General features: G+C 46.2%; 1 protein-coding gene across 1 annotated transcript in view; it reads left to right on the top strand.

Moving 5' to 3' along the window:
• polr2b (RNA polymerase II subunit B) overlaps positions 1-25,950 on the top strand; it is a 66,131-nt gene that overhangs the window by 36,727 nt on the left and 3,454 nt on the right. The window contains exons 11-22 of the mRNA XM_072459600.1: positions 62-205; positions 287-426; positions 1,847-1,958; positions 2,051-2,205; positions 4,700-4,898; positions 10,361-10,529; positions 11,420-11,516; positions 11,817-11,911; positions 17,500-17,750; positions 20,063-20,152; positions 21,835-21,942; positions 22,011-22,124. Of these exons, the coding sequence (XP_072315701.1) occupies positions 62-205; positions 287-426; positions 1,847-1,958; positions 2,051-2,205; positions 4,700-4,898; positions 10,361-10,529; positions 11,420-11,516; positions 11,817-11,911; positions 17,500-17,750; positions 20,063-20,152; positions 21,835-21,942; positions 22,011-22,124 (1,674 nt within the window). The remainder of the gene's footprint in view (positions 1-61; positions 206-286; positions 427-1,846; positions 1,959-2,050; positions 2,206-4,699; positions 4,899-10,360; positions 10,530-11,419; positions 11,517-11,816; positions 11,912-17,499; positions 17,751-20,062; positions 20,153-21,834; positions 21,943-22,010; positions 22,125-25,950) is intronic.

The following is a 25,950-nucleotide window of genomic DNA, read 5'->3' as shown; positions in this document are numbered from 1 at the left end:
AGAGGAGGACAGTGGATATATGGTACAGAGGAGGGATGATAATTCTGTGTGTGTTCGGCAGGTTTTAAACCGCTTGACCTTCGCTTCCACTTTGTCTCACCTGAGAAGAGTGAACTCTCCCATCGGACGGGATGGTAAACTGGCCAAACCGCGACAGCTCCACAACACACTCTGGGGGATGGTGTGTCCGGCAGAGACCCCCGAGGTATGGAACCACAACACAACCAGGACTACACAAAGACCAGACCAGATCCAAACCAGACTTAATCCTGTTGCTGCTGTTTAGGGCCATGCTGTGGGCCTGGTGAAGAACTTGGCCCTCATGGCGTACATCTCTGTGGGGTCCCAGCCAAGCCCCATCCTTGAGTTTTTGGAGGAATGGAGTATGGAGAACCTGGAGGAGATTTCTCCTGCCGCCATTGCAGAGTAAGACAGACCGATATGCAGAGAACACAGAACCCACCACATTTAAAATCTTCCAACCAATTAGGGCATTTTACTAGAAATTATCAAATGCAAATGATATATTATGTTAGGCAAAATATACATTTTTGTCATTTAACAAAAATGAGACAAAACAGGACCAGAGAGAACAAAAGAAAACCAAAGCAAGACCACTAAGGCACAGAAACTCCAAAACAAAGGTGCCAATTAGTCCAGTTTAGTCCAAATGTATTTTTTTTTCTATATTCTGTATATATTGACTATGACATCAGTCCTGTCCCTGGTTGTCGGTGCAGTTTGAGTCATCCATCTCTCTTGTAATGGCATTTTTTCCTGCAACCAAGAGTATGCACCAAAGATATCCATTGATTGTGTCCATAGCAGGAGTCCTAAGGCCCATATACATGGTCCTGAAATCAAATAGAAAATAGTGTTTATTTTACCATTATTATTAGTATTATCTTGTCTTACGCTAGCTGTTTTTATTTTATTTTATCTTTATTTTCCCCCTCCATTCCTTATTAGGAAATGAGAGGTTTTGTCTTTAGGAGTTTTTGTTTATAAGAGTTTTGTTTATAAGAGTTCTTCTATTAAGAGTCTTTTTTAAACTTCCTATAAGTTATCTGTCCTTTCTTCTGTAGCTACCTGCGTTGCAACAATGAAATTTCCCTGAACGATTTGGAGATTTCCCAATATTACGATTTAATGTGCGATATTTTAAATTGTTTCCTTTTATTATTATTTTTTGTAAGAAAACATAATGAATGACTTAAAGATGGGCTGCAAAGCTATTTGAAATTGTGCTTTCAAGTCATCGTCGGCCTTTAGTATCCAAGTCTTAAAGGTTGAATGGACGATTTTTTGGGCCCAAATCTGAGTCTCATTTCCTCGTGGCGTGGACTACCGATTAGTCCTGCCACGTATCAATCATAAAACGCACCTACCGCTCACCTGCAGCCTCGTCGGTTCGTGGGGAGCGCATTGATCTATCATAATATAGTTCCCTCAGTGTACAGGACACCGTGACACTGTCTAGTCAACACTGAGGATATTTACACTGAAGTGGACAGCGAGAGCGAGCAAAATGCAACTAAATCCTCATCAATTGAGCGATTTCAACAGATGATGAACAGCATATGTCCTGGCTCATATATTCCCGAGCCTGAGCCTCGTCAGACCATGAAAATAGAGCGGATGAGAATGACTATGAGGAGACGAGAATGTGCTGCTGCTCTACTGTCCTTGTTTATTGAGCAGGGACTTTGTGCAGGAGCATTAAATTCACAATTTTTATTTTTTTATTTTTTAAAGGATAACAAATATGAGTATTGAATACAGAATAATACAGAATATGAGAGGGGGCATTTCACAGAATGATTAAATGCTTGGGATTTTGTTCTAGTGCCACTAAGATCTTTGTGAATGGCTGCTGGGTTGGAATCCACAAGGACCCAGAACAACTCATGAACACACTGAGGAAACTGAGGCGACAGATGGACATTATCGTATCTGAGGTAAGAAAAAATCATATCAGTGTTAAAGACGCATCATATCAGAGTTAAACATAAAGAACACATAATGGTCATTGTTCTTTTCCTGCCTCCAGGTGTCCATGATCAGAGATATCAGAGAGCGAGAGATCCGGATCTACACCGATGCGGGGCGGATCTGTCGCCCGCTGCTCATCGTAGAGAAACAGAAACTGTTATTGAAGAGGCGGCACATCGACCAACTCAAAGAGCGAGAATACAACAACTACAGGTAAGCTGGCACCGCAACAGCACCACACTAGCACTGCAACAGCTCCACACTAGCACCACACCAGCTCCACACTAGCACTGCAACAGCTCCACACTAGCACTGCAACAGCTCCACACTAGCACCACACCAGCACCGCACTAGCACCGCAACAGCTCCACACTAGCACCGCAACAGCTCCACACTAGCACCGCAACAGCTCCACACTAGCACCACACCAGCTCCACACTAGCACCACACCAGCTCCACACTAGCACCGCACCAGCTCCACACTAGCACTGCAACAGCTCCACACTAGCACTGCAACAGCTCCACACTAGCACCACACCAGCACCGCACTAGCACCGCAACAGCTCCACACTAGCACCACACCAGCACCGCACTAGCACCGCAACAGCTCCACACTAGCACCGCAACAGCTCCACACTAGCACCGCAACAGCTCCACACTAGCACCACACCAGCTCCACACTAGCACCACACCAGCACCACACTAGCACCGCAACAGCTCCGCACTAGCACCGCAACAGCTCCACACTAGCACCACACCAGCTCCACACTAGCACCACACCAGCACCACACTAGCACCGCAACAGCTCCACACTAGCACCGCCACAGCTCCGCACTAGCACCGCAACAGCTCCACACTAGCACCGCACCAGCTCCACACTAGCACCGCAACAGCACCACACTAGCACCACACCAGCTCCACACTAGCACCGCAACAGCACCACACTAGCACCGCAACAGCTCCACACTAGCACCGCAACAGCACCGCACTAGCACCGCAACAGCACCGCAACAGCACCGCACTAGCACCGCAACAGCACCGCACTAGCACCGCAACAGCTCCGCACTAGCACCGTAACAGCTCCGCACTAGCACCACACCAGCACAGCACTAGCACCGCAACAGCACCACACCAGCTCCACACTAGCACCGCAATAGCACCACACTAGCACCGCAACAGCTCCACACTAGCATCGCAACAGCTCCACACTAGCATCGCACCAGCACCACACTAGCACCGCAACAGCACCACACTAGCACCGCACCAGCACCGCACCAGCACCGCACTAGCACCGCAACAGCTCCACACTAGCACCACACCAGCACCGCACCAGCACCACACCAGCACCGCAACAGCACCACACTAGCACCACACCAGCACCACACTAGCACCGCAACAGCTCCACACCAGCACCGCAACAGCTCCACACTAGCACCACACCAGCACCGCACTAGCACCGCAACAGCTCCACACTAGCACCACACCAGCACCGCACTAGCACCGCAACAGCTCCACACTAGCACCGCAACAGCTCCACACTAGCACCGCAACAGCTCCACACTAGCACCACACCAGCTCCACACTAGCACCACACCAGCACCACACTAGCACCGCAACAGCTCCGCACTAGCACCGCAACAGCTCCACACTAGCACCACACCAGCTCCACACTAGCACCACACCAGCACCACACTAGCACCGCAACAGCTCCACACTAGCACCGCCACAGCTCCGCACTAGCACCGCAACAGCTCCACACTAGCACCGCACCAGCTCCACACTAGCACCGCAACAGCACCACACTAGCACCACACCAGCTCCACACTAGCACCGCAACAGCACCACACTAGCACCGCAACAGCTCCACACTAGCACCGCAACAGCACCGCACTAGCACCGCAACAGCACCGCAACAGCACCGCACTAGCACCGCAACAGCACCGCACTAGCACCGCAACAGCTCCGCACTAGCACCGTAACAGCTCCGCACTAGCACCACACCAGCACAGCACTAGCACCGCAACAGCACCACACCAGCTCCACACTAGCACCGCAATAGCACCACACTAGCACCGCAACAGCTCCACACTAGCATCGCAACAGCTCCACACTAGCATCGCACCAGCACCACACTAGCACCGCAACAGCACCACACTAGCACCGCACCAGCACCGCACTAGCACCGCAACAGCTCCACACTAGCACCACACCAGCACCGCACCAGCACCACACCAGCACCGCAACAGCACCACACCAGCACCGCACCAGCACCGCAACAGCACCACACAATAGCACCGCAACAGCACCACACTAGCACCGCAACAGCACCACACTAGCACCGCAACAGCACCACACTAGCACCGCAACAGCTCCACACTAGCACCGCAACAGCTCCACACTAGCACCGCAACAGCTCCCCACTAGCACCGCAATAGCACCACACTAGCACCGCAACAGCTCCACACTTGCACCGCGACGCCACCACACAGTGCCGCATGATATGAACACCAAACCAGGACCACACTACGACCACACCCGCATCACACTGGGCAACACCACACCAGCACCACATGATACAAACACCACTCCAGAATCGCACCACACTAGGACCGCACCCACACCACACTAGGACTCCATCTGAACCTGAAGAACACCCTCTCCAGTGTGGGGAGATGGACACATGTATTAACCTGCTAGTGGTTCTCAGTTGGCAGGATCTGGTTGCCTCAGGTGTGGTGGAGTACATCGACACACTGGAGGAGGAGACGGTGATGCTGGCCATGACCCCCGATGACCTCCAGGAGAAGGGTGTGGCCTACTGCTCCACCTACACCCACTGCGAGATCCACCCCTCCATGATCCTGGGAGTGTGTGCGTCCATCATCCCCTTTCCTGACCACAACCAGGTAATAAACCATCTCTACTGCAACTGTTGCTACTACTATAACTGCTACTGCTACAACCGCTATAACCGCTATAACCGCTATAACTGCTATACCTGCTATACCTGCTATACCTGCTATACCTGCTATACCTGCTATACCTGCTATACCTGCTATACCTGCTATACCTGCTACAACTGCTATAAGCTACAACTGCTACAACTGCTACAACTGCTACAACTGCTACAACTGCTACAACTGCTACAACCGCTACAACCGCTACAACCGCTACAACCGCTACAACCGCTACAACCGCTACAACCGCTACACCCGCTATACCCGCTATACCTGCTACTGCTATAACTGCTACTGCTATAACTGCTACTGCTATAACTGCTACTGCTATAACCGCTACTGCTATAACCGCTACTGCTATAACCGCTACTGCTATAACCGCTACTACTATGACTGCTACTTCTTCTATTACTACTACTGGTAAAAATATTACTACTACTACTGCTATTAATATTACAACCACTGCTATAACTACTAGTGCCGTTACTTTCTTCTATTGCTACTACAACTACAGTTCACTTTGTTCACAAATTATTTCTGTAGCGCCCAAAATCACAACAGCAGTTGTAACAATCCGCTCCTCAGAGCCCCAGTTACCATTATCTGTTTAGGGTGAAATGGTGATGCCTAATGTTTTTGTGCCTGTTTAAGCTGCCAATAATGATAGGAAATGTAGAACCTTTTACTTTAACCCAACATAAATCAAAATCGCATGCACAGCGGATGGCTTAAGTTCACAGATTCCGCCTAGCCTCGGACCCGCCTCCCCATTCATAAAAGGGATACAAGCAGAATAAACAGAAAAGCGGTACATTACAAAAAAGGATCTGCACTTTCTGTGGCTATGCTTCACAGTTGCCTCGAAGGGCGACGGTGAAAAACAGATTAAACAATTTTTATAGGGGCTTGGCAATGTCCCGGCATCCCGTGTCCTTAGACAAATGTCCCAAGGTAGACCCTCCATCTCGGCCAGGAAAAACTACCATACCTCATTGGGAACTTTACAAAGTCCAAAAACTGAGGCGATGGGGGCTTGTCTGGGTCCCGCAGATGCTTGAGGTGAGCAGAGTTTAGTCAATATCATCATTTGCTCCAAGGGCTGCATCTGGGTGATTTTTTTTATCGGTTGTTTTGGTCCTTCTTCCGGGTAGAGAAATGCGTAGGTAAGTCACTGGAGCGTAATTTCTGATTGGTTCATCAAGAGCAGATTTCAGAGAATTCATGGTCAAGTCGACAAATTGGTCACTTACGGACTAAAGCTGTTCTGACATGCATGACATGTCACTGAATATTGGCTGTAATAGGGACCAGGAGGTTAGTAGAACTATTAACAAAACTTCTTTTTGGTTTCTCCAATTTGGACACGTGATTGATGGCATGAGGCATTCAAATGAGCAAAATGCATTGTTAATTTTAGGACTTGTGAGTAGGCTTGAGTGTGAGATCATGGCCAGAGCACCACCTTGGCCTGTGCTCCTGGTGGTCTGAAGGTTAACATGGGCGGGGTTAACATGGGCGGGGTTAACATGGGCGGGGTTAACATGGGCGGGGTTAACATGGGCGGGGTTAACATGGGCGGGGTTAACATGGGCGGGTGGGGTAAACTCATTTAGTCTGACATATAGAGCTGGGTTGAAATAATCGATTTTCCGATTTTTAATCGATTCGCATATTAATGACCGATTATCGATTCGTACGTCCAAAGATCGATTTATTTATTTTTTAATTAAAAAAATAAAACTTATTTTCTACATTTCCCTCAGTGAACTTCAATCTACCTTCAAGAAAGATAATTCAGGACTCCTGGATTATCTTTCAAAATCGGAGCGAATCGGATGGGATCTGAGAAATCGGGGAAAAAACGATTTTGAAACGTAAAAATCTGAATCGAATCGATTCTTGAAATTTGAATCGAAACCCAGCTCTACTGACATAATCATCTTGTTGAAGCTAAGTTTCAGTTGGAGCTGAAGATCTATGTTACAATCATTAATTAATTAACTAAAAGCCGTTTGGAGGAAATTGACCTTATGTTTAGCAGTCCACATTTTACATCCTTATTTAATTGTATTTGTATAATTCAGTCTGACGCATGAAATGTTTTTTCTCAGTGTTGACTTTTTGGCATTATTAGCAGGAGGTCCATTCTGTCTTGAATCCTCTGTTATCAGCTTTCTTTAGTTATGGGTTGTTTAAAACGGGCACCCGCCACGTGTGTTGCGGGCTATGACGCAAATCTTTGTTGACAAGAATATTGAAATTTTATATTTACTATAAAACAATTAAAGTATTGGAAAACGTTAACAATGTTTGCATCATGTTTGTCCTCCTACAGAAACCGTATTAAAACAACAAATATATCCCCTCATCTAGTTCCATTTTCATTCATTTTTTAAAAAACTCCAGGGAGCCACTAGGAGGGCGCTTAAGAGCCGCATGCGGCTCCTGAGCCACGGGTTGCCGACCCCTGCTATAAGATAAGATATTCCTTTATTGTCCCACATGGGGAAATTTCATAAATGCACCAATGAAAGTCTGTGTATAATTGTGGATTAACGATAGAAAATAGCGAACAAACAACTCTCAAAACAGACGTCACCCGGAAGTCACTACTACTGCTATGACTATAACAACAACCACCACCACTGCTAATAGTGCTTTTATTACTACTGTTATGACTACTACCACTGCTTTTACTACTTCTACTACTATAACAATTACTACTACTGCTATTACTGCTGCTGCTGCTGCTGCTGCTGCTGCTGCTGCTGCTATTGCTATAACTACTACTGCTATTGTTACTACTGCTATTGCTACTATTGCTATAACGAAGATGTCGACATGACGACGACTTCGCAGTGTACAACCATTAAAAAAAATCTTACTCACTTGTCAAACCTCTGAGGGCTTATGCTGATCTGGTCCAGTCCATTTCTCTACAGAAGGGCCCCTGCTTTTACTGTGATGTCTCTCAGATTAGCAGGAAAACTGTGGAAATGTGATTGTTGTTTCAATAAAAATGCACTTTTGAGTGTTTGTGGATGACCCTAAAGCTCTCTGGCACGTGCTCCGCTAAACCCGTCAGGGCAGCACAAATATGACCAGAGACAAAAAGAAGGTGCTGAGGAGGATTCGGTGATATTTGTCTGCTGTATACATTGCAATGCAAAGACAACGTGAGGCACCGGTCAAGCATCTGCCTCAAACATTTGCCCATGTGGCACGAGGACGGTGCCAGTCAGTCAGTCGGTGCCAACAACAGTAAAATAGCAGTGACTCCCACAATGGTCTTGTCTCTAAACCAGGACTAAACGCTGATGCTTGTCCACCTCCTCCTTGCCCCCACTGAAACCGGAGCAGCGAAGTCCATTTCCTCATAAATGCGTGAATGTATCAAAGTAACTATTCACACAAATCACATGGACGACAATGTGCAAAGTGTCTTTGTGTCGCTCAATGTCTTACTGTTTAGGATGTGGCATCAGCTGCCAGCAGGTTCAACTTGAGATATTAACCTGGTGAGAGCACTCTCTTCCCCGTCCCGCTTCACAGCCAGAGTCTGCACCGCTCCGCAGCTCTGCCTTTGCTGTACCTGCCGCTCTGGTCGTGTTTGTGCCGCTCTGGTCGTGTTTGTGCCGCTCTGGTCGTGTTTGTGCCGCTCTGGTCGTGTTTGTGCCTCTCTGGTCGTGTTTGTGCCGCTCTGGTCGTGTTTGTGCCGCTCTGGTCGTGTTTGTGCCGCTCTGGTCGTGTTTGTGCCGCTCTGGTCGTGTTTGTGCCTCTCTGGTCGTGTTTGTGCCGCTCTGGTCGTGTTTGTGCCGCTCTGGTCGTGTTTGTGCCGCTCTGGTCGTGTTTGTGCCGCTCTGGTCGTGTTTGTGCCTCTCTGGTCGTGTTTGTGCCGCTCTGGTCGTGTTTGTGCCGCTCTGGTCGTGTTTGTGCCGCTCTGGTCGTGTTTGTGCCTCTCTGGTCGTGTTTTTGCCGCTCTGGTCGTGTTTGTGCCGCTCTGGTCGTGTTTGTGCCTCTCTGGTCGTGTTTGTGCCGCTCTGGTCGTGTTTGTGCCGCTCTGGTCGTGTTTGTGCCGCTCTGGTCGTGTTTGTGCCTCTCTGGTCGTGTTTTTGCCGCTCTGGTCGTGTTTTTGCCGCTCTGGTCGTGTTTGTGCCTCTCTGGTCGTGTTTGTGCCGCTCTGGTCGTGTTTGTGCCTCTCTGGTCGTGTTTGTGCCGCTCTGGTCGTGTTTGTGCCGCTCTGGTCGTGTTTGTGCCTCTCTGGTCGTGTTTGTGCCGCTCTGGTCGTGTTTGTGCCGCTCTGGTCGTGTTTGTGCCGCTCTGGTCGTGTTTGTGCCGCTCTGGTCGTGTTTGTGCCGCTCTGGTCGTGTTTGTGCCGCTCTGGTCGTGTTTGTGCCGCTCTGACATCGGAAATGACGGTCTTTGCTCGGCACATGCCACAGGGCTTTAAGCCACGTTCACACCGCTGCGTCGCAGGAGTTGGAAGCCTCGTCCAAAATATAAACTCACCAGCAGACGCGTGTTTGGGGCGTCCAGCGCACATGCTCAGTGGAGGGGCTGTTGTGTTTCCCTGTGTAGCTGTGCGATGACGTGAAGAAAGTGGCTTCCGTGTGTTAACTTTACAAAGTCCAAAAACTGATGCGATGGGCTCCGGGGCTTGTCTGGGACCCGCAGATACTTCAGAGTTGAGCAGAGTTTAGTGAATATCATTATTTGCTCCCAAGAGCTGTGCCTTGAGGATTTTTTTTAATTGCGGGGTTTGTTTTGAGTCTTCTTCCCGGTCGGGCGTAGCACGTCACTGGATCGTTCGTTCTGCTGCTGCGCCGCGTCTGCTGCAGAAAAGTTGAACAAAGCTCAACATTTCTGCGTCAGACGCTTTGGATGCGCCACGTTGCGTCCGACGCTCAAAACGCAGGATTTGCGCCACAAAAATGCTGGACGCCCAAGACGCGCGTCCATATAGACTTTGAATGTAAACTGGACGCTGCGGTGTGAACGGGGCTTTAGGGTCATCCACCAACACTCAAAAGTGCATTTTTATTGAAACAACAGTGACACATTTCCACAGTTTTGTGTGACATCACAGTAACAGCAGTGTTGTTCCAATCCTGGCTGTCGGAGCCGGGATTTGGGTTGAGTAAACTTTACTGAATGTCATTTATGCTATCCTGTCTAATAAAGCTGACGGGCCAAACAAATACATAAAGAAATAAAATGTATGGTTGCACCAACACCATGAAATTATGAATTAATAAGATATTCTTAATGTTAAGTTTTAAATGTTTCTTTAAAGGAATTATTGACAGTTAATTGTTTAATTGACAATTTAGATAATTAATTGTACAATTTGAATTAAGTAATACTTTACCTCTTTGTACAATTAATACTTTATTTTGCATTTTGTTGTTCAGTCTCCCAGGAACACGTACCAGTCAGCTATGGGGAAGCAGGCTATGGGAGTGTACATCACAAACTTCCACGTGAGGATGGACACTCTGGCCCACGTGCTCTACTACCCACAGAAGCCCCTGGTCACCACCCGCTCCATGGAGTACCTGCGCTTCCGAGAGCTGCCAGCAGGTGACGCATTAAACCACACGTGGCTAAGTAACGAGTCACTAGTCACAATTTAGGACGCAAACTTTTCCCTTCATATGTAAAGCAATGTCCCAACATTAGTTTATAAATACCCAGTTGAAAATGTTGGCCCTTTTTTTTAACCTAGAAAATGGTTTTCCCTCCATCTTCTGATCCTTTTTTGGATCGGCCTGTGGGCAGTGTGTTTTCGTGTAGAACGTAAAAAAATAACTAAATTTGGTTATAAGACTACTATTCCTCATACGACACAAGAGGGGTGTGGCCATATTAGCTCAAGCAGTATAGCCTTTGAACAGTTTTGAACACAAAGATAAAGATGGCAGATTTGTACTGGTCAAAGGAACTATTAATGGAAGTGTTTTTCCTTTGATAAGTGTATAATGCTCCACCAGGAGGCGCCTTCACTTTCTATACTAAAGTTATAGATCTGATTGCAAACCACTCTGAGTGAATCCTAGTCTCTGGTGGAGACTGTGTATTTGAAATATCTAATGTCAGCTAAACATATAAATTCCAAAATACTGGTAAATCTATAAACAACTATAGCAAATTAATACACAATATAGGCTTGATCTATTACTGTATATATCCACCAATATACACCATTCTATATGATTTTTTTTTATAACAATTTACAGAACAAACTAAAGCTTTTGGAAGCTAAACATGCCAAAAACAAGGATCCTCAAATGCTACAGTCAATGTGAAAAATACAAAAAGAAAAGATCAAAGACTTAAACATTACACATTTATATTTATTCTTGCCATATGGATATTTCAGCAGCAAAAACAATATGGCAATATACTCTAGCCTTTATTAGGTGCACGAATACTTCAATCCTTGTCTCTTTCTTATTGGTCTTTTCCTCCAGGCATAAACGCCATTGTGGCCATTGCGTCCTACACTGGATACAACCAAGAGGACTCTGTCATCATGAACCGCTCTGCTGTCGACCGGGGCTTCTTCAGGTCTGGAGTCACACAAACACAAACCTGCTCTGTCTCCCATGTTCAAATCTCATGCAATACAGTGTTTATCTACAATTTTTTAAACATCAGACATTTCAAGTACACCAAGTTTTAATCCACAGTCTGTAGAAGTAGTGGCACAAATTTCTAGTCTGATGAGAAACTCTTTGTGGCCAATTCACTATTCTGGTTTCTGGGCTTAACCCAGTTTAGCATCTACTATTTCCCTCTCCAGTCCAGGGTCCTCTTTTGGGTCTAACTAACTAACTAACTAACCCTGATCTACTTTGTGTGACCCAGGTCTGTGTTCTATCGTTCATACAAAGAGCAGGAGTCTAAGAAAGGATTCGACCAAGAGGAGATCTTTGAAAAGCCAACACGAGAAACATGCCAGGGTAAGTAAAGGTATTTCTTAATGTAGTAGCAGCAACATGACTGCTGGGCTTTGAGCAACAGTTTTGGTTGGGCACGACGTCGACACCTGATTGTTTAGAAAACAAAGGCATTATTAAGACTAGACTAGTATTGCACCGTCTTAAAAAAAGGTTAAGGTACATTTTATTGTCCTTTTAGGAACATTTGTCCTCTGCATTTGACCCATCCTTCAATGCTGCCAGGAGCAGGAGATCCATATCCACATTTTGAGTTAGTCTTGGTCAGTTCTACTCTAGTTTTAGGATTTTATCTATTGTGCATGTTTTGGGTCGATGGGGGAAACCTGAGTGCCCGGAGGAAACCCACCCAGACAACAACTCGTGAGTTGAACTCGCCACCCTCTTGCTGTGAGGCGACTCTGCCATCATTTGACCTTACAATGCTATTAGTAATAGTTGTTGCAGCAGTGGTTGTAGTTTAATAGTTTTAGTAACAACATTAGTACAGATGATAGACAGTTTGATAGACTGTTTACAGACGCTGGAAAAAGAGGAAGTGATAGACCGGCCTCTGTATTACAGACTGTATCCAGGGGAAGCCATGCCATGCATTTATGGCCTTCCAAAAATACACAAAAAGGATGTTCCACTCAGACCCATAGTGTGCAGCACAGATTCCATCACTTACAATGTGGCCAAGCATTTAACAACTATATTGGCTCCACTTGTGGGGAATTCGGTACATCATGTGGAAAACACGCACAACTTTGTGGATAAAGTGAAACATCTCCAACTGGAGCCAGATGACCTCATGGTTTCATATGATGTTGTGTCCCTGTTCACCTGCATCCCGACCGCTGAGGCAGTAGCAGCAGTGAGGACCAGACTGCACTGGCCTCCTTCTCAGGCATTGCCCCAAAACTGTGGCTTCGCTATGTTCCTGATATGTGGACCCACATATCAGGTTTACAAGAGAAGACGCTAAGGAGAATCGTTTGGCCTTTCTTGATTGTTCCACGATCAGAGGAGAGGACGGGAAACTCCAAATAGAAGTGTATATAGGAAACCTACACACACGGACCAGTATCTGCTCTTTGGTTCCAACCACCCACTACAGCACCAGCTGGGTGTGATCAGAACCTTACAACACAGAGCTCAAGGTGTGCCCACCAGCTCAGAGGGCAAGAAGAAAGAGGAAAAACATGTCCGAAATGCCTTCTCAGCCTGTGGTTACCCCGCTTGGGCTCTCAACAGAGTGAAGAGAACCAAGAAGCAGGACAAAAGGGAAACAGAACAGAGAAGGAAGGGTGTTTCTATCCCTTATGTGTCTGGCCTGTCGGAAAAACTGCAGAGAATTTTTAGACCACGAACACTAAGTCCCTGTTTATTTTAAACCAGGAAACACTTTAAGACAAAAACTGGTTCACCCTAAGGACAAGTTGCCAACTCAAAAACAGAGCAATGTAGTTTATTCGATCCAATGCAGTGAAGAAAGCTGTAAAGAACGGTACATAGGTGAGACAAAACAGCCTCTACACAAGAGGCTCTATCAGCACAGAAGAAATACTAGTTCAGGACCACAGAATGCCGTGCATCTTCATCTTGAAGCCTCTAATCACTCGTTTGAAGACGGTGAGGTGAAGGTTTTAAGCAGGAGAAAAGATGGTTTGAAAGAGGAGTTAAAGGCGGTATGGACGATCAGTCTTTCTCCGTCTTCATTTTGCCCCGTACACTGCGGGAACTATATTATGATAGATCCATGCGCTTAGGCACGCGGAAACGTGGCCACGAACCGCACGCGGCTGCAGGTGAGCGGTAGGTGCGTTTTATGATTTATACGTGGCAGGACAAATGATTTATCCACGCCACGAGGAAGGCCATTGTCGGCATTAAAGAGGAAGGGAACGATGTGGTAAAATATTGGAGACCTGGATCCCTGAACATTTAAAACTTCCAACTGAAGCCGACAAAAATAAATCAAGATTGATTCCCTGGCTCCCAAACCGACTCGGACCAGCGTCCAAGACCTATTATTCTCAAGTTCCACAACTTGTGATAAACGGTGATAAACAGCGTCTTGGTGCGGGTCAACCCGGATTAAACGAGACCCACGTCTTTCTTCAACTCAAGAAATGCAAAACATTTGAAGTGAAATCTCACCTGAGAGAGAAATGGATTACCAGTACGCTCTGCTTTATCCCACAACACTGAGGATGAACGTGGATGGGAAAAAAATATTTCCTACACCAGAGCAGGCATTGGCACTGGATCACTACCGGACCCAGTCTGACTTCTTTTTTCCCTTTGTTTCAATGAAAGGACCTAGACTTTACTGGAGACATGCATTTGCCCAATGTGGGCCAGTGTGTTCCAACCTTATTTTTAACCTAGAAAATGGTTTTCCCTCCATCTTCTAATCCAGGTGTGTCGTACTCATTTTGGGCCGTGAGCCGCATTTCGACGCACTGGTTGGGTCACGGGCCCAGCATAATGTAGAAAAAATAAGAAATAAATGGCTTTATATAGCCTAGTAATAGTTATATGTGGACAATGTTGCACAAATCTGCCACAGGTGAAAGACTTCATATTCATGCATCAGGGACAGGAACATGGACTGAACCGTTTATCACAGACCTGTTGCTACTGCTGCACAAACTCTATATGGGCTCACTATTTTTATAGTTTATACTTATCCTAGTGACAAATTATTCATGTAGTGAATCAAATGAGTGCTTTGTGTTCACAGTCACATTAGTGTGGACAATCCGAGCTAAAAGCAGCTTCACTCTGTCATGTTCATACTTTATTACACTCTGACCTGTGTTTTTACCTGTGGCTCCTGATCTGTCCAGGTTTGCACTAGTTAGGATGTTTTCCTCACAGGGCATGATCACAGAAGTTTGTTTTCTTGTTTTTTAGCTCCACATTAGAAACGGTCTCTCCCTCGTGCTCCCCAAAACCACACGTCTCTTTCCCCACTCAGACTTCTGCTCATCTCTAGTTTAGTGCGCGTCAGCACTCAGCCCTTGGCAGGGGAGAGGCAGCTGCTGCAAAGGACTGTGGGACTCTAGCGATAAAAACGCTATATATCAGAAATGATTCAATATAAATTAGAAATGTTTAGCGGACCGGATTAAAACGTCTGGGGGGCCGGATGCGGCCACATATAATCCCTTTTTGGATTGGTCTGTGGGCTCTTTGAATGTTTTTTTTTGCATTTTTTTGTTCTATTGTGTTCTGTATTCGTGGTTCCTGTTTTTGTGTGTTGTGTTCGACCAGAGAGCTGTGTTTACGAATAGAATCTTTTAATGTTAATGGCATACGAAGATACAAAACTGATTAATTACAAATTAGATATTATATACTTACAAGAAACCCACTCCTTACCATTTTGCCCTGTGCACAATGGTTGGACATACCCAAATCACAATGCTTATTAAAAGAGGATCTTACGTTCCACATGCAAGTGTGATGCATCATTAGAAAGCTTAGGCCTTACTACAATTTGAGCTCCTCTATGATCATAAAACATACATTTTGATGTTTTGTAGGCCACTAATATCTATTATAACTGCTAAAAACAATATATGTGAAAATGTTTAAACATGAGTTTAACCATGAATTTCACTATAGAGGTGAAAAAATAAATAGAATATTTATAGATAGATAGCGACATTTTTTTTAAACAATTTACAACTAAATAATAGCAACTAACACTGTTGGAAGCTAAACATGCCAAAAACAATGATCCTCTAATTCTACAGGAAATGAAAAGAGAAAAAAATAAAATGAATACGAGATGGAATGTCATTTTAACCACACAAGACCAACAAAATCATTGTTTGAATCCTTCTACAAAAAAGTTTCACCAAAATATCATGAAACAAAAAAAAATGAATACAATCTTTCCTGGACACTGCCATGACCGAAGAGCAAAACAAACCATTCTGTGCTGAAATAATAACTACTGAAATTCAAAGTGCATTCAATAGACTAAAAACCAATAAATCTCCTGGGAGTGACGGATTCACCTCAGAGCCTTAAAAGTAGCACGTACTCCTGCTTGTATAAACTTTGAACTGATCCCTGAACAAAGCTCAAATCCCTCAGAGTTGAAAGAAGCCATCATATCCTTAAAGGAATAAGAGAGGATTTACATTTTTTCTTGGCCATGTCCTAATGTACATATCTCTGGCTATAACCACAATGATGCATGCATCTGGCTGCTGTGTTAGTCAATGTTTTTGGGTTAGGGTTAGGGGTCAGGTTTAGGGTTCACATCCATCTCGGCCCTCAGTGTCTGCTGCTCATCTATATCATCTGAAATATGCTGTTCAGCTTCTTTCCCCTCTTACAGCTTCCTTAAGTCGCTTTCAAACTGTTCAAGTCGGGTCGTTCCAATCATTGCTCTCATTTTCGTTCTGAGCGAAGCCAAATCACGCTGCATTTAATTTGACACATTCATGTGCGCCGTGAGATTCTTTATCCAGGCTGGCAGAACTCTGTTTTTCCGTGGGTGAAGAGTTAACCTCGTTAGCTTGCAAGGCGGGACGTTTTTTATATGGGGCCGTGAGTCGGCAACTTTGTTTGTCTTGGTCCCGTAGTTTTACCAGGCTTGTGTTTTCCTTGTCCACTCATTTCTTGTTCTTGTGGGTCAAACTATATTTTCAATGCTAGTTTCTGCCGCAGCGGGCGGAGCCTGTGCACACAGCCCTTCTCCAAAGCCGGACGTTTTATTGTTATTTTTCAAATAAAGGTATTAGTTTGATATTGAAAATGTTCTGTGTTTGCACAGTCTCTAGTCCTATATGTCCTTCCCAATTTGTCCTCAGAGCATCAGATGTATTTTTAAACAAACAGTGTGGAAGTAGAAGAGACTCACAGCTAAAAAGGATGCAGTATGTTTACACGTCATTGACCTTTACTTAACATGAAGTCCCACTGAGATTTAGCGTCTCTTAAATTAAGTCATTGTTCAAATTATTTTAGATCCCAGACAAATACAATTACCGGTAGTTGTTTTTACAACAGCGCAAACTTAATTTGTGAACTTTAATTTACCGTAACCTAGTGGGCAATGCGTGGGCAATAGGTGGGCAGGGCTTACACAGCAAAGAGTAGGATAAATATCCAAGCTCTCGGACTAGATCCACAGAATAAGAATGACTCTTGGATGAGAATCGAAACATCAAGTTAAAAAAAAGGGTCCAAATGAGTACAACTGAATCTTTTTGTATAAACTGTGAATTGTGCATATAGTCAGACCAAGTCTGACTATATGAAGTCACATTTTTTGCATGCCCTTTTTTTTAAATATATATTGCAACTATTATTATTCATTGTCGTGTGTTCCTAGTTTGTGAATTCTGTTTATAAACCTCTTTCTGATTCAGATTTGTCTACAGTGGAACACTCCTCGACAAATAAGGGATTACACAGACTTGTTTACTATAACATGAATTATTGGGCTTTGCCTTGTATTTTAAAATCATAAAATCAGTATTGGCAAATATTTGTTATAGGCTACAGCAACAAGACAAATATTGGATATCTGCTCCAAAAAGTAATTTGGGACCATTTTGAGCTGTAATATTGTGTTGCGTGTGCAGGAATGCGCCATGCGATCTATGATAAACTGGATGACGATGGGCTGATTGCTCCGGGCGTTCGTGTGTCAGGAGAGGATGTGATCATCGGCAAGACGGTGACTCTGCCAGAGAACGAAGATGAGCTGGATTCCACCAACCGGCGCTACACCAAACGCGACTGCAGCACTTTCCTGCGCACCTCCGAGACCGGCATCGTGGACCAGGTCATGGTCACGCTCAACCAGGAGGGCTACAAGTTCTGCAAGATCCGGGTGAGAACCAGGACCACAGCATTTGTCCATAATGCTCATGCCCAACCAAAGCAAACGCATGTAATCACATAAAGTCCTATCACAATCACAGACTTAGAAGTATTCTAATAGGGCTTTGGTTGACTGCACACGAGAGGATTTAAAAAACCTATGCAATTTAAGACACAACACAAAGTTTGGAGACCACAGACATGTGGATATTTTGCAATGATTATGACTCACATGAAGCAGAGCCACACCACACACTTTTCGGTAAAGATTTGTTACAAGCGTCACATGATCAAACGGGCTGTGAGGAAAATAAATACATGATGTGGGGCAAGATTGAGCTGCATTCACATGTGCTCTTGGACCCTGGGACATCGTCCCTCGCCACCACAGACATTGTCTGACTCCATCGCCACCACAGACATTGTTGATTCATTTCTCCCTGTGGCCCTCAGAGGCAACTGTTGTTGTGATTTTGGGCCTTACAAAAATAAATTGATTTGATTTGATTTGTTTATAGCCAAATTTAAAAAAAAGAAGAACCTTGAGGATTAAGCCTGCGTATTTCGAGTAAAGTACATCTTTATTAGTGAAAAGTCCCCATAATTAAAAAAGATATAAATATACTTCTCTGCTGCTCTTTGTGAACCAGAGAGCTCTGGTTTATCTGAAAATACTGCTCTGTCAAGGCACAAACTGTAATGCAGACACTAAATAAAAGCCTATTGATGGTTCGATGTCAATGTAACAGGCACATGTTGTGAAGTCTGCTCGTTCACCAGGAACATGAAGTACACTGGACAGGCTTCGCTGTTTGAATGGACTTAAAGGCGCAATGAACGATTTTTCGGCGATTTGAGAACGCAGGCGGAAGTGCACATGCCACTCCTCCGTGCACATGCCACTCTCCCGTGCACATGCCACTCCTCCGTGCACATGCCACTCCTCCGTGCACATGCCACTCTCCTGTGCACATGCCACTCCTCCGTGCACATGCCACTCTCCCATGCACATGCCACTCTCCCGTGCACATGCCACTCTCCCGTGCACATGCCACTCCTCCGTGCACATGCCACTCTCCTGTGCACATGCCACTCTCCCGTGCACATGCCACTCTCCCGTGCACATGCCACTCCTCCGTGCACATGCCACTCTCCTGTGCACATGCCACTCTCCCGTGCACATGCCACTCTCCCGTGCACATGCCACTCCTCCGTGCACATGCCACTCTCCTGTGCACATGCCACTCTCCCGTGCACATGCCACTCTCCCGTGCACATGCCACTCTCCCGTGCACATGCCACTCCTCCGTGCACATGCCACTCTCCTGTGCACATGCCACTCTCCCGTGCACATGCCACTCTCCTGTGCACATGCCACTCTCCCGTGCACATGCCACTCTCCCGTGCACATGCCACTCTCCCGTGCACATGCCACTCTCCTGTGCACATGCCACTCCTCCGTGCACATGCCACTCTCCTGTGCACATGCCACTCCTCCGTGCACATGCCACTCTCCCATGCACATGCCACTCTCCCGTGCACATGCCACTCTCCCGTGCACATGCCACTCCTCCGTGCACATGCCACTCTCCTGTGCACATGCCACTCTCCCGTGCACATGCCACTCTCCCGTGCACATGCCACTCTCCCGTGCACATGCCACTCCTCCGTGCACATGCCACTCTCCTGTGCACATGCCACTCTCCCGTGCACATGCCACTCCTCCGTGCACATGCCACTCTCCCGTGCACATGCCACTCCTCCGTGCACTGCCCCTCCCCCGTGTGGACTGATACAACACACACGTGCGTTTGTTTATTAGCGCAACGGAGCGCATCACATCTCTCGTCTCCTGTAGATTTCTGTCCACTTCTGAGTCAGCTCGAACTGTCTTTCTCCGTCTTCATTTTGCCCCGTACACTGAGGGAACTATATTATGATAGATCCATGCGCTTAGGCACGCGGAAACGTGGGGACGAACCGCACGCGGCTGCAGGTGAGCGATGGGTGCATTTTATGATTGATACGTGGCAGGACAAATGATTTATCCACGCCACGAGGAAATATGATAAAAAAATTGCTGATGAAAAACTTCCATTCCACCTTTAATCTGCAACTGCAATGCTGGGACTGGCACGTACATTAGAGCATGTGCCTGTAGAGATTAACCCTGGATGTTTGTCTGTTCTCCTAACCCTTATGCATTCCCCCCATGGCACAGCTCTGCGCCCCTCCAAACAGGCTTGCCCCATACTTTGAGAAGCTTTAGTCTCCGCTTCATACACCTCCACCTCTCACGTTGACATGCTCATGTTGTTCCAGGTGCGCTCTGTCAGGATTCCTCAGATTGGAGATAAATTTGCCAGCCGACATGGACAGAAGGGAACGTGCGGTATCCAGTACAGACAGGAGGTACTCTCTTCTGGGGGACATGCTCTCAGGGTCTTTGAAAGGACCACAAAACTAGACAAATGTATTGAACTGGAATTATGTGACGCTAAAAGGACTTGAGCAAAACAAAACCAATAAACGGGTGATTTTAGCTCTAAACCTTTTAGTAGCTGACTTTTAGTGTAGTATTGTACACTGATATTTCTATTGCACACTGATATTTCTATTTTACACTGATATTTCTATATACATTTTAAGCAGATAAAAGGTCAAATCTGTTGACTGAAGGCCTCCAAATTGATAATATTTATTATATTTTCCACCCCACAATAAACACAAATATTATGCTGACCCTTTATAGAGATAGTATTGAGTCTGTGCTAAGGTAAGAAATAGTCAGCTGGTTCGGTCACCATGGTAACACTGGGTGGTAGAATTCCCTTAAGTAACAGCAACAGATATAAAACGTGTTCATTCCTCAGTCTATCTAATCTAATTCAGTGAGACGGTGTAGTGTGTTTAGTCTGACTGACTTGTACATTGTGAGGGGACTGGGCCCGGTGCAGAGGGGACTGGGCCCGGTGCAGAGGGGACTGGGCCCGGTGCAGAGGGGACTGGGCCCGGTGCAGAGGGGACTGGGCCCGGTGCAGAGGGGACTGGGCCCGGTGCAGAGGGGACTGGGCCCGGTGCAGAGGGGACTGGGCCCGGTGCAGAGGGGACTGGGCCCGGTGCAGAGGGGACTGGGCCCGGTGCAGAGGGGACTGGGCCCGGTGCAGAGGGGACTGGGCCCGGTGCAGAGGGGACTGGGCAGTGGACAGCCTAGTCCACACACACAGCCTCTACTTGTAAGGACGTTGAATGTCCCCAAGCTGTGGGGGAAAGAGCCTGAGCTTTGGTTTAGCTTCACCAGTTAGATATAGTTAGCCTCACCTCTGCGCAGTTTAAGCCCTGGAACTCAACTCCTTGAGGGGTCCGGACGCTCCATTTCTCTGGTGTTGGGGGGAGAGGCTGGTGTGGGCTTGCTTAAAGCCCCACAGCTCTGCCGCCACATGTTGGAGCTCAACCCAATGAACTGGAGGGTTGCGGCCCTTCGCCTTGGGGTTGGGTACAGGTCTCTCACTGTTGCATCGGCCTAATTGCTAATATGTTACTGTGAAAGGATCGTCGGCAAACGATATAGGTTATACAATAATGTTAGTTAATGGTAATGCAAGAGTACTTGCTGTAGTTTATAGGGCAGTAACAAGGTAACGTAATGAGTTACTTTTAAAAGTAACTCTACCCAACACAGTTTACCGGTCAAGCTCGGTTCCTGCCCTCACCTATGGTCATGAGCGTTGGGCAATGACCAAAAGGACAAGATTGCGGATGCAAGTGGTCGAAATGAGTTTACTTTGGAGGGTGGTGGGGCACTCCCTTAGAGATGGGGTGAGGAGCTCTTTCACATGGGAGAAGTCTCGGAGTAGAGCCGCTGCTCCTCCCCGTAGAGGGGAGCCTTTCCTGGGGAGGTGTTGCGCTGGGATACCCTTAGCGAAGCTAGAGGAAGTGTCTGGGGTGAGGGAAGCCGTCCTGCTCGGACTGCTGACTCCGTGACCAGGGTCAGATAAAGTGGAAGAAAAAGGATAAATAGTTAATGATTTTATTGGATTACACAATTATTCCCATAAATGGTGACAGCCCTGCTAAATTGTTGTTGTTTTCAGGACATGCCGTTCACGTGTGAAGGCCTCACCCCAGACATCATCATCAACCCTCACGCCATCCCGTCCAGAATGACTGTGGGCCATCTGATCGAGTGCCTGCAGGGCAAGGTACGGCCACAAGGGGGCTCTCCCCACCAGGAGCAACTCCAGCGCTTCTTACCCGCTTTATTTCTCAGGTTTCAGCCAACAAAGGAGAGATTGGAGACGCCACGCCCTTCAACGACGCCGTCAACGTGCAAAAAGTTTCCAACCTTCTATCAGAGTACGGCTACCACCTGAGAGGCAATGAGGTGAGACAGGAACATGTGTGTGCTCCCAGAGGCAATGAGGTGAGACAGGAACATGTGTGTGCTCCCAGAGGCAATGAGGTGAGACAGGAACATGTGTGTGCTCCCAGAGGCAATGAGGTGAGACAGGAACATGTGTGTGCTCCCAGAGGCAATGAGGTGAGACAGGAACATGTGTGTGCTCCCAGAGGCAATGAGGTGAGACAGGAACATGTGTGTGCTCCCAGAGGCAATGAGGTGAGACAGGAACATGTGTGTGCTCCCAGAGGCAATGAGGTGAGACAGGAACATGTGTGTGCTCCCAGAGGCAATGAGGTGAGACAGGAACATGTGTGTGCTCCCAGAGGCAATGAGGTGAGACAGGAACATGTGTGTGCTCCCAGAGGCAATGAGGTGAGACAGGAACATGTGTGTGCTCCCAGAGGCAATGAGGTGAGACAAGAACATGTGTGTGCTCCCAGAGGCAATGAGGTGAGACAGGAACATGTGTGTGCTCCCAGAGGCAATGAGGTGAGACAAGAACATGTGTGTGCTCCCAGAGGCAATGAGGTGAGACAAGAACATGTGTGTGCTCCCAGAGGCAATGAGGTGAGACAAGAACATGTGTGTGCTCCCAGAGGCAATGAGGTGAGACAAGAACATGTGTGTGCTCCCAGAGGCAATGAGGTGACAGGAACATGTGTGTGCTCCCAGAGGCAATGAGGTGAGACAGGAACATGTGTGTGCTCCCAGAGGCAATGAGGTGACAGGAACATGTGTGTGCTCCCAGAGGCAATGAGGTGAGACAGGAACATGTGTGTGCTCCCAGAGGCAATGAGGTGAGACAGGAACATGTGTGTGCTCCCAGAGGCAATGAGGTGAGACAGGAACATGTGTGTGCTCCCAGAGGCAATGAGGTGAGACAGGAACATGTGTGTGGTCCCAGAGGCAATGAGGTGAGACAGGAACATGTGTGTGCTCCCAGAGGCAATGAGGTGAGACAGGAACATGTGTGTGCTCCCAGAGGCAATGAGGTGAGACGGGAACATGTGTGTGCTCCCAGAGGCAATGAGGTGAGACGGGAACATGTGTGTGCTCCCAGAGGCAATGAGGTGAGACGGGAACATGTGTGTGCTCCCAGAGGCAATGAGGTGAGACAGGAACATGTGTGTGCTCCCAGAGGCAATGAGGTGAGACAGGAACATGTGTGTGCTCCCATGCTGTGATTAAATTAATCACAGCATATTTTGTTCAAAATGGCACTCATTTTAGTCTTTTTCCAGCATAATGCTACAAGCTTGCTAAACCTATTTATTGGCAGTTTCTCCCATTTTTTTTTTTTTCAAATGCTTGATCAAATTAAACGTAAAACAAAGATAATAATAAACAGTGCTACCAGACTTGTGTCCTCCACATTTGGTCATCTTTTGCTCCCGGTTTCCTGAGATTTGTGGGTAAAAGTTTTTTAAGCAGCGGCAGAGTGAAAGTGCGGCTGCTGCTGACTTCATGCCAGAAGTCCACGGCAAATAATGAATTTAATCCGGACTCAGGCTGTAGCGTAATAAAATGTGGAAAAAGTCGAGCGCTGTGAATACTTTCTATCAACTATAGAGTTGATAGTCTTTTTATTTTGTTCCCAGTTTTTTAATTTTACAAATTGGAGCAAAAAATGATTAATGAATGGAACATGACCAGAAAGTGCAGAAATAAAAAAAAAAGGGCTGTAAAAGACATTTAAAGAAAATCAAGGCACACTAATTTTCTTTTTATTTATTTTATGTTTAAACATAACATAATATATATATAATATGTTTAAACATAACATAATATGTTATCATATATATATATAGATATAGATATATATGATATATATATGATATATATATATGATATATATATATATAATATATATATATATAATATATATACTATATATATGATATATATATATTATATATATATATATATATATATATATTATATATATATATATATATCATATATATATGATATATATCATATATATATATGATATATATATATATATATATCATATATATATATATATATATATATTATATATATATATCATATATATATATCATATATATATATTATATATATATATATGATATATATATATATCAGATATATATATATATATCATATATATCATATATATATATATATATATAATATATGTATATATATATATGTATATATATATATATATATATATATATATATACATATATATATATATATATATACATATATATATATATATATACATACATATATATATATATATATATATATATATATATATATATATATCATATATATATATTAATATATATATATGATATATATATATATATATATTAATATATATATATATATATATTAATATATATATATATATATATTAATATATATATCCATCCATCCATCTTCTGCCGCTTTATCCGGGGCCGGGTCGCGGGGGCAGCAGTCTGAGCAGGGACTCCCAGACTTCCTTCTCCCCAGACACTTCCTCTAACTCCTCCGGGGGGATCCCGAGGCGTTCCCAGGCCAGCCGAGAGACATAGTCTCTCCAGCGTGTCCTGGGTCTTCCCCGGGGCCTCTTCCCGGTGGGACATGCCTGAAACACCTCCCGAGGGAGGCGCCCAGGAGGCATCCGGAACAGATGCCCGAGCCACCTCAGCTGGCTCCTCTCGACGTGGAGGAGCAGCGGCTCTACTCCGAGCTCCCCCCGTGTGGCCGAGCTCCTCACCTTATCTCTAAGGGAGCGCCCAGCCACCCGGCGGAGGAAACTCATTTCGACCGCTTGTATCCGCGATCTTGTTCTTTCGGTCACTACCCAAAGCTCATGACCATAGGTGAGGGTAGGAACGTAGACCGACCGGTAAATAGAGAGCTTTGCCTTTCGGCTCAGCTCCCTCTTTACCACAACGGTCCGATGCAGCGACTGCATCACTGCAGCCGCTGCACCGATCCGCCTGTCGATCTCACGCTCCATCCTTCCCTCACTCGTGAACAAGACCCCGAGATACTTGAACTCCTCCACTTGGGGCAAGGACACCCCACCCACCTGGAGAGGGCAAGCCACCTTTTTCCGGTCGAGAACCATGGCCTCGGATTTGGAGGTGCTGATTCTCATCCCAGCCGCTTCACACTCGGCTGCAAACCGTCCCAGTGCATGTTGCAGGTCCGGGTTTGATGGAGCCATCAGGACAACATCGTCTGCAAACAGCAGAGATGAGATCCTGTGGTCCCCAAACCGGACCCCCTCCGACCCCTGACTGCGCCTAGAAATTCTGTCCATAAAAATTATGAACAGAACCGGTGACACAGGGCAGCCCTGGCGGAGTCCAACATGCACTGGGAACAGGTCTGACTTACTGCCGGCAATGCGAACACAGCTCCTGCTCCGGTCATACAGGGACCGGACAGCCCTGAGCAAAGGGCCCCGGACCCCGTACTCCCGGAGCACCCCCCAAAGGACACCCCGAGGGACACGGTCAAAAGCCTTCTCCAGATCCACAAAGCACATGTGGACTGGTTGGGCAAACTCCCATGAACCCTCGAGCACCCGATGGAGGGTATAGAGCTGGTCCAGTGTTCCACGACCGGGACGAAAACCACCCTGCTCCTCCTGAATCCGAGGTTCGACTATCGGTCGGATTCTCCTCTCCAGTACCTTGGAATAGACCTTACCCGGGAGGCTGAGGAGTGTGATCCCTCTGTAGTTGGAACACACCCTCCGGTCCCCCTTCTTGAACAGAGGGACCACCACCCCGGTCTGCCAGTCCAGAGGCACGGTCCCCGAACGCCACGCGATGTTGCA

Source organism: Eucyclogobius newberryi, unplaced genomic scaffold (genome assembly GCF_026437365.1).
Source record: "Eucyclogobius newberryi isolate DKJ021-1_F unplaced genomic scaffold, fEucNew1.0.hap1 SCAF_24, whole genome shotgun sequence".
NCBI classification, from domain to species: Eukaryota; Metazoa; Chordata; class Actinopteri; order Gobiiformes; family Gobiidae; genus Eucyclogobius; species Eucyclogobius newberryi.
Note: the sequence above shows the minus strand (reverse complement) of the source record. Positions and strands in the feature narration are given on the sequence as shown.